The 14,797-nt window shown below is 39.5% G+C and overlaps 1 protein-coding gene across 1 annotated transcript in view; it reads left to right on the forward strand.

The window, feature by feature from the left end:
- SMIM29 (small integral membrane protein 29) overlaps positions 1-10,875 on the forward strand; it is a 48,766-nt gene extending 37,891 nt beyond the window's left edge. Inside the window, exons 5-6 of the mRNA XM_040337804.1 lie at positions 5,766-5,865; positions 10,566-10,875. Of these exons, the coding sequence (XP_040193738.1) occupies positions 5,766-5,865; positions 10,566-10,634 (169 nt within the window). The 3' untranslated portion in view covers positions 10,635-10,875. The remainder of the gene's footprint in view (positions 1-5,765; positions 5,866-10,565) is intronic.
- Positions 10,876-14,797: the final 3,922 nt, after the last annotated feature.

The raw sequence follows: 14,797 nt of genomic DNA on the forward strand, positions 1-14,797 counted from the left end.
CCAGGACAAATATTGAGTTAATCTCAAGTGCACCATACGCATTTACTGTCTGACTGTACAGTTATCTTAAGTTTTACCAAAACTACATAATAGGACCTACCTGATTATCTAGTCAGGCAAAAAAAAAAAAAAAAACCCGGACTTGAAATTCACTTTAAAGTAAACGGCGCTATCAAATTATGTTGGAGCCTGTTGACACATAGGGTGCTTAAAATGGATGTGCATTTCCCTTCCATTGGCATGCATTTTTATGTGCGGTGAAGAGTGTTTTTTATGTGTGTTAAATTGCTATGGGCCCTTCAAAAGATCAAAACATCCTAGCCCTTGAACCCCTGGCCATGGCTCTCAGAGCTGACCCAAATATTAATGGGATCCCATACACAGGCGAATGTTACAAAGTAAATATAAAAAGGGGGTGTGATTCTGCGCAACGTGTCTCACAAAATTAGTGACATACAAAAATGTGACTACATAAGAACCCAAAATATGGGAATCAAAAAAAACTCTTTAGGGAAAATATGATGAGTGAAAATATATATATATAATATTATAAGAGAGTCTTCCAACTCAAAAGTGCATGAATAAATAGAAAAAGAAGAATAGCATTAAAGTCCAAAAAATAAAATAAAATAAACCACTCCAGCAAAAAATGCTGGATATGTGATGTGCAGAAAATATAGTGAATCCTGCCCGATAGGGATGTGTGATGATGTTAAATTCAAAACATGAAATAATAGGGTCCAGTGGATGGTGAATCAAATCCTTCCCTGGGCTCACTAGCCTCTTACCTCCAGGCAGAAGAAAATAGGCATCCAGATATATCCCACACTTGCAATCCTCTATAAATGATTCCAATCCGTCCACCCTTTCAGCTGATACCGCGTCTCCTTCACAAAATCACCACAGCACTCAGCGTATAAATGTAAGAGAGAGAGAACCGAAGGAGGGACTCCAATAGTGAAAGTACAGTAAACCAGACGGACGTACACCTGGAGTGACGTAAGCCGGCGCTGTGGAACGCCGCTCGTTTTTATTACTGCTGCACTTTTTAATTTTGTTACATGTAGGCACAGGTTTTTCCTTTAATAAATTTCACCTGGTTTACTGTACTTTCACTATTGGAGTCCCTCCTTCTGTTCTCTCTCTCTTACATTTATACGCACGCTGTGGTGATTTTGTGAAGGAGACGCGGTATCAGCTGAAAGGGTGGACGGATTGGAATCATTTATAGAGGATTGCAAGTGTTTTTTCCCATATTTTGGGTTCTTATGTGGTCACATTTTTGTATGTCACTAATTTTGTGAGACATGTTGCGCAGAATCACACCCCCTTTTGATTTCTGTTTTGTGTATTGTAAACACTTTTAGGTTTTGCTGCACTGTATATATTTTGTTTAGGTTATTGCACATTTGAGGATTCGTATTAGCGCAAAAGCACTTGTTATTTTACAAAGTAAATATGTTTGCGGACGATGTTCTTTTAACCCTCACAAACCCAATTGTCTCTCTTCCTAACTTATAATCCCTCCTGGCCCGCCATTTCAGGGCTCCAGATTAATCCTCATAAAACCACAGCGCTGAATATCTCCCTTCCGAGCCCCCTGGTTGCTCACCTTCAATCCTCCTTCCCATACCGCTGGTCTGGCTCCACTCTAGAATACTTTGGTATCAAGTTGACTTCATCCTATTCCTCTTTGTTTTCTGCGAACTATTATCCCCTATTACGTGCCATCACGGCGCTCATGACATCCTGGAAGTTCCCCACCTTGTCTTGGATTGTGCGCATCTCTGCCGTCAAGATGACGGTCCTTCCAAAGATCTTATACTTCTTTCGGGCCCTACCAGTGTGGATCCCTGCATTTTTCTTGCGTCTCCTCCAGAAGAAGCTTCCTTCTTTTATTTGGGCCAACAAGCGCCCCAGGGTTTCTCGCTTTACCCTATATGCCCACAGACTGAGAAACGGGCTTGGAGTCCCGAACATTGCCAAATACTATCAGGCCGCACAAATCTCCCAGCTAACCATGCTCCAGACTACCTCCGATATTCCCTCCTGGGTTTTTTGGAGATCCCCCTCCCCCCCAACTGCGCATCGGTCCCTATCTCCGCTCTCTTATGGCTCCCTCCTAAAATAATTCCCCCCTCACTCAGCCCTTTGCTGGCCCATAGTTTAAAACTCTGGGACGCAGTCCGGTACTCCGGTGGACTTATGTACCCATCCCTCCCGCTCCTTCCCCTTCTAAATAACCCCCTGTTTCCCCCTGGCCTAGAACAACCTCATGTTTTTTCCTGGAGGCCAGACCATGGGTTCTCTCAAGTCCAACATTTTCTTGGAACTCGTGCCTTTCCTTCGTTGGCTTTTATCTGAGAAACTCATTGATTGATTGATTTTTGAGCTTAATTAGGCGCCAAATGCCCACTGTGAAGTGAGCGTCTAAGCACCGCTGGTGAGATGTAACTTTGAATCAATCCGTGGTGAAGAAGAAGAGAGAGAAAAGAGAAGAGAGGGCGGTGAAAGGAAAGGGTATCCAGCCCTTAGGGGAGCAAGAGGAAAGAGCCGTGAAGTGTATGAGAAAAAATATAAAAGAAAAAAACATGCCCCTTCTGTGGAATTCTTCCGCTATCTCCAATTATGACACTGGATCTCGTCTCTCTCAGGCGCAATGATGTTTTCCCCTTCCAGAAAACGGCCTTTGAGCTTAGGTGCCAAGAATCGCCGGGATCTCCGGGTACGATATCCTTGATATACTCTTCTCTTAATTCAAGTGGGACTCCATCCTTGCTGTCTTATGTCCACCATTGGGAGCGGGACTTCTCTCATATTGATTTACCGGACTGGAGCAAGGTCTGGTCTAATACTGCAAAATGTTCCTTTTAATACGGTTACCCTGGAGGCAGCCTATAAGGTGCTCCTCCGTTGGTACTGGGTTCCTTGAAATTGCCAAAATGAACCCATCTTGCAGCGATGGATGTTTCAGAGGCTGTGGTCAGCGTGGAGATGAACTTCATATTTGGTGGTCCGGCCCCTGTTTGGTGGGATTCTGGTCAAGGGTGTTTGGTCTTCTGTCCGCTCTCTTCCACATATCCCCCCGCAGAGATGCCAAATGGGCCTTACTTCACTGCCCAATCCCGGGCCTCTTTTCTCATCAACTAAAGTTGGCCACTTATTTGTTTGAGGTGAAGAGCATCTTAACAACTCTTATGATTAATGAGAAGATGTCCAGCATTCTTCATGACTCCCACGCCAAGTTCCTCAAGGTTTGGGGCCCTTGGTGGTCCTACGCTCTTCCCGCTCTTCATCCGATCAGTTTGGGCCTCGCCAATTGACCCTCTCTTCTCTCCCGACCTGGGGGTACCTGACCCTTCCCTTGTCTTTTTCCCATTCCACCTTTCTGCTTGGTACCCCTTTTTCTCCTTTAGCTCTCCTCCTTCTTCTTTTTCTCTCTTTCTTCTTTGTCTTTCCCTTGTGTTTTTTTTTTGTATGTTTTTGCATTTGTATTTCTGTTCGTATGTCCTCAAATTTGGTTCTGTTTTTCTACTTCTTGCAGGTTTTTCTGCATTTTCGACTTTTCCCGTTATTACATTTGTGTTTACTGTGTATTATCAAGCTATGTTTTGTCATGCATATTTGTTCACATCCCCTGCATGGGATGATTATTATAGTTTCCTCAATTCTTCAAGAATTTCAATAAAAACGATTGTACCAGAAAAGGACAAAACGATGAACCGCTTCTTTCTCAATAGTTTTGCCAGCCGTTGATGTGCACTGAATTGCGTTAAAATGCATGCATGCAGCATTTTGATGTACCAATTTTACATTATTATTGAGGGGTGTTGAGGTGGCTGCATAGTGCACCCTAGTGGCCACCATATTTCACTGTTTTGATACAGCAGTGAGCTTCCCATATACATCACTAGATATTACTTACTTGTATACGTTTGTGTTTGTCAAGAAGGGTTGTAGAGGTAGCGTGATTTATATTTTTTTCATGTTTCATTTCTTGTATCCATTGTTTACACGGTAATCGCAGCACCTGGAGTAAATAGACTGTGACTATGTTGCAGGTCTTTTTCCCCTCTTTCTTTTTTTTCTGTTATTATAGCGCAGTTTCTTTCCATTTTAATGTACCACACTGCACATAACAGCATTCTGGTATGAACAGCACACAAAAAAAACAAATTAAATGTTTTAACAGTCTTGTTTTTGTTTATAGTTTGTAACTATTCATAAAACAAGGTAGCAACCATGCTTCTCATATGGAGACCATTCTACGTGCTTTGCTGAGCCTCTCTTATTGCACTGAAAGTTTGCCAAACGGGGTCTATGTGATTGTAAACAGTGGACTTTAATGTTTTTGAAGGTTCTCATTCATCCAATTCCTGGAATTCATTTTGCAAAAGTGTCTTGCATGCTTTCTAAAAGTGGCAATATATGCAGCAAATTCATGTACAGTACTTATGACTTGTACTTGAATTTGACACATGCTGCACCTATTTTAGAATGTGCATAAGACACTTTTTTGCAAAGGCTCTCTGCTCAAGGTCACTTTCTGTATGACAAAAGAGAGTTGGTCTTGATTAGCTCCCCTTTCTAGTAAGACACAAACTGTCAGTTTTATTTAGAATTGTGTGCATGTTAATATGGTACAACTGGTTTGAACTACTTGAATTTGACGTACGAGTAACTCTCAGCACAAATTGTCGCAGACGCTTCATGAACTTCATGCAATATGTTAACGAGAGATTAATGCCAGAAAAGTGGCACAACTTATTCTTTATTGAATTCCCCCCAGTATATCTAGTAGTAGTTAGTCAAATTCAACTAGATTTGTTCTGTAATCTTAATGATGCCCTGTAACTCATCCAAGCCAGTTGTCAGTTCCACTGAGTGTCTTGGACAATAACATCTGCCTTTCCATGGTGATTAGTTAAGGTGTCTCTGTTACCTATGTGGTTATAAAATTCTAGGGTAATTTCCTGACGCTCATAAGAGCTAAAGACGTGGCTTGGATAAGCTACAAAACCTGTTCAGCATTACAAAACAAGTCCAGCTGAATGTGACTAACTACTGCTAGATTTTGGACTGGGACTATTCCAAACTAGCTGCTCATGTAGTTTAAGGCCCCTTTCACACGGTCGGATTGTTCAGGTCCGCCTCTCAGTTTTGTTGGGGGACTTGAACGGCCGCTCCATGCAAGCCTATGGAGCGTCGGATGTCAGCGGTGACATGTTCGCTGACATCCGACCCGATCCTCTAAAATCAGACATGGCGATGAGTCGCCGTCTGTCCATGGTGGATCGGATCGAGTGAGATCTGATGAAAACTGACATGCTGTCCGTTTTCATCAGATCTCTCCATAGGAGACAGCAGCGCTTAACAAGCCCCTTCCCCCGCTCAGTGAGCAGAGAGGGACCTGTAATCCGCCAGCTCAGCGGAGGAGATCAGTGGAGAGTTCTCCTGCTGAGCTTGCGGACTCTGTAGCGATAGAGTCCGCCTCGTCTGAATGAAGCCTAAGTCACTTGATAACCCATACAGGAAAGTATTTACTATATAATGGCCACATGCATTCCCTATACAGTATGTTTGTTTATTTTATTTAAAATATATATATTTATATTTATGAAAATTTCAGATTTATATGAAAAATTCCCATCTCCATACATATTTTAACAATTGTTTTCAGGTAATTACTGCAGGTTGGCTTTATCCCACATTCTTGTTTTTGGCTGCATTTTAATCCACTATCCTCATATATTTCTCCATCTTAGAGTGGACCGGCTTAGACATCATCTGCTTCCTCTATACAGCTATGATCCAGCAGAAGAAATACATGAAGCTGAGCAGGAACTATTAGGCCAAGACACTAAGGTCAGTGATACTTTTTTTTATTTTTTTCCTCTTCTACATCCCAAATGCACATTCTTTACAGCACACAGGACATGTAAAGATGGATTTATTTGTGTGAAGGCCACAGTTAAAGGAACACTAAAGGTTTGTTTTTTATTAGATCAATTGATTGCTGTAAGCAAGAGCATTTTAATATCACTTACCTTGTTTTTCCTTTTGACCTCCAAAATACAGTAATCCAGGTTTGAAAATGCCATTTCCTGTCTCTCCTCTTCTTGCTTTCCACCAGCATCTGAGCAGTTTTGCATGGTGGAAAGCAGAATGTGCTCACCCCCTCCCTATGACTACAGCCCTGCGTGAAGATGCTCTTATCCCTCACAGGCATGGAGGCTAAGCCTAATGGGAACTGTAGTTTCCATTAGGCCGTGATGTAGCAAGAATGAATGCGCACCGCAAACCAGGAAGTCAGTGAGAATAATGATTCAGGAGTGCTGGAGGTGAATAAAACAGCTCGATTTCAACAGGTATCAAACTAGTTATAATGCAAAACATTACTTTTTACTTTATCAGCTACAGTCAGACTTTAATTTTAAGAAGAACATATTTTTGTCTTTACAACCCCTTTAAGTCAGTTGTTGGCTACTGAATGAAGGAATAAAAGCAGACACAGCAGCCTTATCTTTAAAATAAGTGCTATTTGTATGGAAGCATACCCTTTGTGATTCCGATGACATGTTGTCTATACTTCATACCTCAAAAATAAATCCAGTATTCTTTGTGATCTCGCAGTGGCAAGTGTGATGTACATTTTTCACAAATTGGTGATAATTTCCCTTAATATTTAGCTGCAAATATTCGGAAATGACTGATAACAATATTGCTGAGCTAGGTTGTGTTTAAATTATTTTTATTATTTTTTCACGTAAAAAACTTTTACAGACTTTACAAAATCATTTTTAAGATTACAAACCATTATAAAGTACACCTAAATACATTCATAAAAACATACAGTAATACATGTATGGGAACATGGTAGGGTCCATCCTATAAAACGTGCTCCTAAAGTAGATCTATCTATACCATAGCACCTTTTCTTTTATCTACCAAGACCTCTTCGGAAACATAGGGATCAGAAGAAACGGAAGAGCAAATCCCGAGCAGCCCCCCCTTACCCACATATATTTACCCCTCTTTATGTGTATCCCATTTATATATCTGTGCATATAAATATATCTTTACTTTCGGAGAGGGGACAGGAGAGATCTCCTCATCCCCCCCCTTGTATCCCTTCAAATTATGTGAAAAGAGGAAAAAAAAGGGTGGGGGAACACCCCAAACAGTGAGAGGAGGGGATAAAAAGAGAGGGAAACATATCTGGAAGCGCACTTTTACGCATATCCACACACCGTCACCCGCCACATATATCCCATTTCCATACATATGTGTTTATATCTCTTGCCTTCAGGCCAAGAGAAAGGGGGGGAAAAAGGGGGGGGGACCAGGGGGGTAGGAGAGCCACCACATAGGTACCAGCCTCTATGTACTCTCCCCACGATCTCCAAATAAGTTGGGGACTGCTTAAATTCCACCCATTTTCCCCATGTACTCTAAAATCTTATTTCTACGTCCTTTTGGAGACTTATTAATTCTTCCATTACCCTCGTTCTGTCTACCTCCTTAAACCATTCCTTTATCCTTGGCACTTCCTTCAGTTTCCAATATTTCGGGATTAGTGCTTTCGCTGTGTTCAGCAGAAATGGTGTAAGTGCCATTCTATACTTCTTAGGTCCTTCCATTGCGTGAAATGGACATTTCCAGGGATCTAATTCTATCTCCTTCCCTTCTATCTGCTTTAATTAGATCTAGTACTTCCACCCAATACGTTTGAATCAAACTACATTGCCACCATATATGGGCGTGGTTTCCTTCCTCCCCACATTCCATCCAACACAGAGGTGAGGTATCTTGGTTCATTTTATGCATTTTAGAGGGAACATAATACCACTTGGTCAAAAATGTATAATTAATTTATTTTATCCTTGTGTCCCTTGAGGTAGAATACACCTAGTCCATAACCTTCTTCCTCAGCATCTCTGGCGCTGCCTGGTTCAGTTCTATCTCCCATCTTTCCAGGGGGTGCATTAACCCGTCGTCCATGGAAGTTATCAGCAACCTATTCTACTTATCTCCCCCTGATCTATTAATCTTTCCCATGGGTTTAGCCTTTCAGCACAACGGAGAGGTTTTGGAAGAGATTCAATAAAATGTTGGAGCTGCCTATATCTCCACCCATCCCACGGTGTTCTGTATTTCTCTCGCAATTCTTCTAATGAACATAGCCTATTCCTTTTTTGAACATCTCTTAATCTCAGCCTATCCGAGTGGGTCCATTTTAGGTACAGTTTATTATCTTTTCCCGGAGGAAAAATAAATCCAGTATTCTTTGTGATCTCGCAGTGGCAAGTGTGATGTACATTTTTCACAAATTGGTGATAATTTCCCTTAATATTTAGCTGCAAATATTCGGAAATGACTGATAACAATATTGCTGAGCTAGGTTGTGAAACAAACCTGTTAAGTAAGTCACAAGAAAAAGCAGTATTGTGCAAAGTGAAGTAACCCAAGTCAACTGATAAAATCTTGCCCTAAATCATGTAGACAGTAGTTAAACAAAACGGAAGTTGACACTTATCAGTTGCTCTGGATTACTGTATTTTTCTATCTTCTAATAAGTGAAAACAAAGTGGTTTCATCTGCAACCATTTATGCGTTTCTCTCCAGATAAGTCAAACTGAAATTAAACAGAGGTGCCAATCTGGGTACAATAACTCTGATATTCCTGCTGAAGGGGCAAAAAAATCTTTTGAATCAGTTATGTTCAAAAACTGCACAGTTTTGCTGGAAGACCAATTTTTTGGATCTTCACATGTAAAATAAAATGCACATTGCCTGTAGTACCGAAATCTATAGTGACAAATTATAGAGAATGCCATTGATGATCTCGGAATATGTGTTTTGAGTCAGCATCTCAAAGTACCGAAGCCAGATATATATTTCCAGAAAAAAGTCAGCAGCCCCTTGAATTCATTCATGAAAAGTTTGTTTTGCTGACCACTGTAAGAACGCTAAACTTCCGAATCATCTATTTCAAAAGTCAACAAAGCATCACATTAATTCACATATATGTGTTTGCTTACAGCGTTGCCTTCGCTTGCTTTGTAGTAGTGTGGTGAAAAAAAAATGTTGCTGCACTATTTACTCGCTATTGTCATGGGACTATAAGGTCAATTTAATAAATCATTACACGTGTTGTACATTTATTTTGTCAGTTGTGTTTTTTTTTTTTTTTTTTTTTTTTCTCTCTCTGCTTTTTTATTATCACAAATGTAAATCTATTTAATGCTTTTTATTGTTTTATTGCATGGAGCATCCTGGATACAGTTGTGTGGGTGGTTTTTTTTTTTTTTTTTTTTTTTGTATCAAAGTCCACTTACAAAGCATAACATGTATCACTTTTGAGGTGTCTATTGATAAAAGCATGAACATTGAGCTTTTGTGGCGGAATGAAGATAACACTGTGAGATACTACCTCAATTCCAAAAAAGTTGGGATGCTGTGTAAAATCTACACAAAAACAGAATTCAATGATTTTGCAAGTCTCATAAACCCATACTTTATTCACAATAGGAAATTTTAAAAACCTTTAAATTTTTAAACTGAGAAAATTTACCATTTTAAGAAAAAACTAAAAAGGGTCATTTTGAAATTGATGGCAGGCAACATGTCTCAAAATGGTTGGGACAGGGCAACAAAATGTTGGCAATGGCAAAATAAGTGGTACTAGACAAAGAGCTGAAAGCACATTTTGCAACTAATTGGGTGAACTGGCAATAGCCCAGTAAGATGATTGGGTATAAAAAGAGCATCTTGAGAGTCTGTGTCTCAGGATCTGGGCAGGCACTTTACTGTATTACAGATATATTGAAGAACCACAAAGTGTAGAGAAACCTTTAAAGCAGCTTAATCAACAAGATATAGAGTAAGTAGTTAAATGGTTTTGCATTATTACTCGAGTGAGGGGAAAGTATAAAGAAAGGGTTAATGTTTATGTAATGAAATTATATATTGCCCCCCCCCCCCCCTATTTATTTTTTGTAGAAGTATGCAGAAAACAAGGCACTTCATATGAAAATATTCACCCAGTGCAGTACTGAAATTTCATAACTAAATAAAAAAACTGAATAAAGTAGATATTTTTTTAACTTGTCAAACTAGTAATGTTCAGAAGAAATAATGACAGAATTAACAAAAGTGAGTCAGGCACTTTGATCATATGATAGCCAGCTGCTGGCTATAATTCTGACTTTCTGATATTCCTCAACCCAGAAACGGAGGCTTTCAAATATGTTGCTGCTATTATGAAAATTCTTATGAAGCTGCTCTGTACAATTTTGCTATTTTTAGCCTTTCAAGAAGGGAATATCCAATTTTTCTTGAAATGGTAAATCATTTTAAGTCAGTCACTACAGAGTTTCACGGCTAGGCTATTTGTGCTGATTATAGTTGACCATTGTCCCTACAGCTTATGCCATATCAATGCTGAAGGCAGTAATGCATCAGTACCCATGGCAGTCAATCACAAGTCTTTACAGTATGGTGGTGTTGGGAGAGAGAGCAGATGCATGTGGTGTGCTTTTCTCTAACCGTTTCTTCTTTTGTAGGTTGTACATGGTTGGACAAGTGGTTATCACCAGTATAAGAGAGCATCATTAAGGGATATAACGGCCTAAGTCTTTCCCGCTGGAGAAGTCTGCACATGGGCTGGAACAAACCAACACCCTCCCTTTTAATGCTTTATTTCCCATGGGTTTAATTATTTAAATTGATGGGGATTAATTATGTTTAAATTAATACTCTGTATTCACATATATTGCAAAGCCTTGTGTGATTAAAATCCTAATGCCCTGTACACACGATCGGTTCGCCTAATCAAAACAAACCAATGGATTTTTCCATCAGATATTCGATGAAGCTGGCTTTCATCAGTCTTGCCTACACACCATCGGTTAACGGCGGTGACGTAAAACACGACGTGCAGAGAAAAATGAAGTTTCAATGCTTCCGAGCATGCTTTGACTTGATTCTGAGCATGCGTGGATTTTTGACCGATGGATTTCCCCACAGACTATCGGTTTTTTTTTTTTCCATCGTTTTTTTTAACCATACGAAAAACGAGTTCTATTTTTTTTTCCACCGATGGGGAAAAAAAAACTGATGGGGCCCACACACGATCGGTTTGTCTGATGAAAACGGTCCATCGGTCTGTTTTCATCAGACGAATCGATCGTGTGTACAGGGCATAAGTGTAGGATCTATGTAGAACTCTAGTGTCCCACATGAGGTCCCCAGAAAGTCCCCTCTACTTTCTACATTTGTTGTCTCTGCCTGTGAGAAATTAGAAGTTTAATTCTCACATCTGATGGTTAGTTACTAATTTTCATTTCTGATTCAGTTCAAAAGAAATGCTCAGACACACTACCAGAGATACCATAGAAAGTGAGAAGAGGAATTACTGGAGACCTTCAGGTTGGGTCCTGTACCGAGAAAGCATGAAGAATGCCATTGCTTACTTCCCATATAAAAACATGGATTCCCCAAGCTGCAATGCTGATCAATACTTTCTAAGTAATTTACATGTAACAAATATTCCAAGCTGGAGTTCTGAGATCAATCTGACTTTCCCTATTCTCATGGAGATACCCGAGCAACTAAAAGGAGGTGGGCAATGACAGCTTCCTCATGTCTTCCTCCAGGTTTCCTTGAACATCTTGGCATATGTATAAGAATGTTATTGTCTGTAATGGTTCAAATTGAATGTTTTGAGACTGATGTGTGTTGGTATACTTTTTTTATTTTTTTTTTATTTTTTTGTTTTTCCTGAATTATTTGCAGTTTATAACAATTTGAGGGGGAAAACAAAAAGCATCTGAGAGAAATGATATCACCTGGTGCTGTTGCCCATAACAATCAGTCAGCTTCTATTCGTTTTTTTCTACACAGCTTAGAAAATGAAAATTTAAAAGCTGAAGCATTACAGTTGAGACAAAATTTTGTCTGATGCTTTTTTATTTGTTCCCCCCCCTCTTTGTCATATCCTTTTTAGAATCTATGACCATACCTTTTCAGAAGGTAATAAACACTGGAAGAGTATCATAGGAAAGTGTTTAAGCTTTTCTCTAAATTAAACAACCACTGCTGCTTGTTTGTATCAATACTTTGCTGCTATAGCAAATGAGAAAGGAGGTTCTCCAGCCATTATCCATATAATTACTGGTACATCCAGGTGAGCGTTCATTCAAGTGATAGTAATGTCCTTCTTCATAGCTCCATGCCGCGGCCATGACTCCCATGTTTATGTGCGATAGTGACATCATCACGGCTCGGCCAATCAGACGGCCACAGCACTCGAACCCGAGAGGAAAACTGGGTGAAGATGAAAGCCCTGTCAGCAGTGACATCGCGCCGCTGGAGGGCTTTGTTCCAAGGCAAGTATTTCATAATGTGCTAGTATGCGATGCATACTAACACAATAAGCCATTTGTCATGGGTGTGTTGTGTGGGGGTTTTTTTTTTTTAGTTGCGGTTTACTACCGCTTTTAAGGCCTCTTGTACACTGCAGCTCGGGGGGGAAAAAAAGCTCTGTACAGCTTTTTTTTTTTTTTTTTTCCTTTTACTGAGCTAAAATACAGCCCATTAATTGTAATGTGCCTATGCACTCAGGCACATAAACAAGCGCTGTGCATTCTTTAGTAAAAATAAAATGGGGAAAAAAATCTGCATTTTTGGTCAGTAATTTACGCCAAATGGGCGCGTATGCGCATGAAAATGCATGGAATTGCACGAATGCATATGCGCGAAAATACACGCAAATACATACAAAAAAACGGATGGAAAAAATAGACGCTCAAACAGGCGTATCATGTGCAAAAGGCCTAACACTTCCATGTGTCTCACATGGACCATTCTATAACGGAAAATTGTCATCAAAAGTTGATTCAGAAGAAGAGACAGATACAGTAGGAAGGCATTTATTTTTATTATTTTTTTTAACAATATCTATATAAGGCATTTCTTACTTTCACTTGACATATTTGGGTTGATTTACTGCAAGCAAATATACTGTTCACTTTTCAAGGGAACTTTGCCTTTGCTTAGTGAATGAGGTGAAGCTCTGCTGACTTCCATCATCCAATCATGTGGAAGCAAAAATAGTGTGTGTGTGTGTGTGTGTGTGTTTTGTTTTTTGTACGTGATTGGGTATTGGTGAATTCTCACCACACTCACAAAGTTAAAAAGGGAAGATTTCCTTACAAAGTGAGCAGCCTATTTATCTTTAGTAACCTCCTTGACTGTTTCCGGTTTGCCATACTCTACAGAAAACTTGGAGACGATGGTCCACATTGGCTGCATATCTAAAGCAGCCGCTAAGAATGTGAAAAAAAGGCAGCAGTGTGTGCTACCTCACCGTACTCTGGGAAAACCAACTTTGGACTTTTTTTTTTTTCGAGTTATTGGCAGGTATTGAAGATAAAAAGTACATAACTGTGTATTAAAAATACACTCCAGTCAGACCTAGAAGTTAATGTAGAAATACATTCAAGGAACACTGCCTACCTGCATTTTGGGGTTTTATAAAGCTGTACATCAGAGATTGTGATTCTGAAGGCTAGGGATTCCAACTGATTATCCAGACGCGGTCTAACTATGTTTACTTGAAAGGCAGGTCTATGTTGTCAGGTAAAAGATCAGATTGAAATGTGAACTGAATTAAAAATGTTGATTCTAGTATGTGGAATTGCTTCTCAGATTAACTTTTTCAACTACTTTTGCTTGTCTCAACTGGTTCTAGTAGATTAATTATTCCCATTTATGACACTGATATTAAAGTATTGCAAAAAAAATAATAACCGTGGTTCAAATGAGACCTCAGTACAGCCTTACTGTAAGATTGTACTTCTCTTTGCAACGGCTCTGTGAAGCTGCTTTTTCACGTCAGTGTTAGCAGAAGCCCAGGGTCTCAGAGGCTACTGTATAGTGCTGGCAGGCAGTTTACAAGATCCACCAACTAATAATGCATGGACAATACTTATTTGTATTATAATAAACCTAAAATGACTGCACTACTCATTCTAATAAAAATAATGGGGGGAAAAAAGTATATACAATATATATGAACTATTTTACTAACCAAAAGATTTACAAATCTGCACTGCCAGTTTTGTGGTTTACTCACTGGTGATGCATGAACAAGACCAGATGAACAGAATAGTCGGTGTCTTTGCAATTAACCGTTTTTACAAACTTGCATTTCAACTGTGTATTTAGCTGTTTTGTCCGAAGTTTTTCTTTTAATTTACTGAACTTCAGAGCATGTCTGCAAATGTAGCCATAACATTACATATGGGCTGGGTGGAAAATTACAGGTGGAACAATGACTGCATCTCCATGCAGTCCAATTTAGGCAGTGCCATTGAATTCAGGCAGCCGCTGAACAATACAAAAATGGCAGAATAGCCGGAAGTGGATATTCCTCCAAAAGCAAGAGATTCTCTTGGGGTGGTTTGCTAAACGAGAAAAAATTAAGCCGTGTATTGTGGCCTTTACTCATTACCCACTTCATTTTTTTTTAGAGAAAGCACTGTATACAAACGGATGTCGTTACAGATTCTTCACACTATTTGCTTTTGCTTCAGTTTAAAAATAATCTAAGGGGTACATGTGCTTGAGAATTGAGAATCAAGTCGGTTTCTCAGTAAGCGTGGAGGTGTCCATACGATATACATATTATTATGATAAATTGTGTTATTTTTTCCTGCCATATGTTGCTGTGTGAGATTAAGATTTTGTAATTTAAGAATAAATTTAAGTTATTTTATAAACTTTATGAATGACG

This window comes from Rana temporaria, chromosome 2 (assembly GCF_905171775.1).
Source record: "Rana temporaria chromosome 2, aRanTem1.1, whole genome shotgun sequence".
Taxonomy (NCBI): domain Eukaryota; kingdom Metazoa; phylum Chordata; class Amphibia; order Anura; family Ranidae; genus Rana; species Rana temporaria.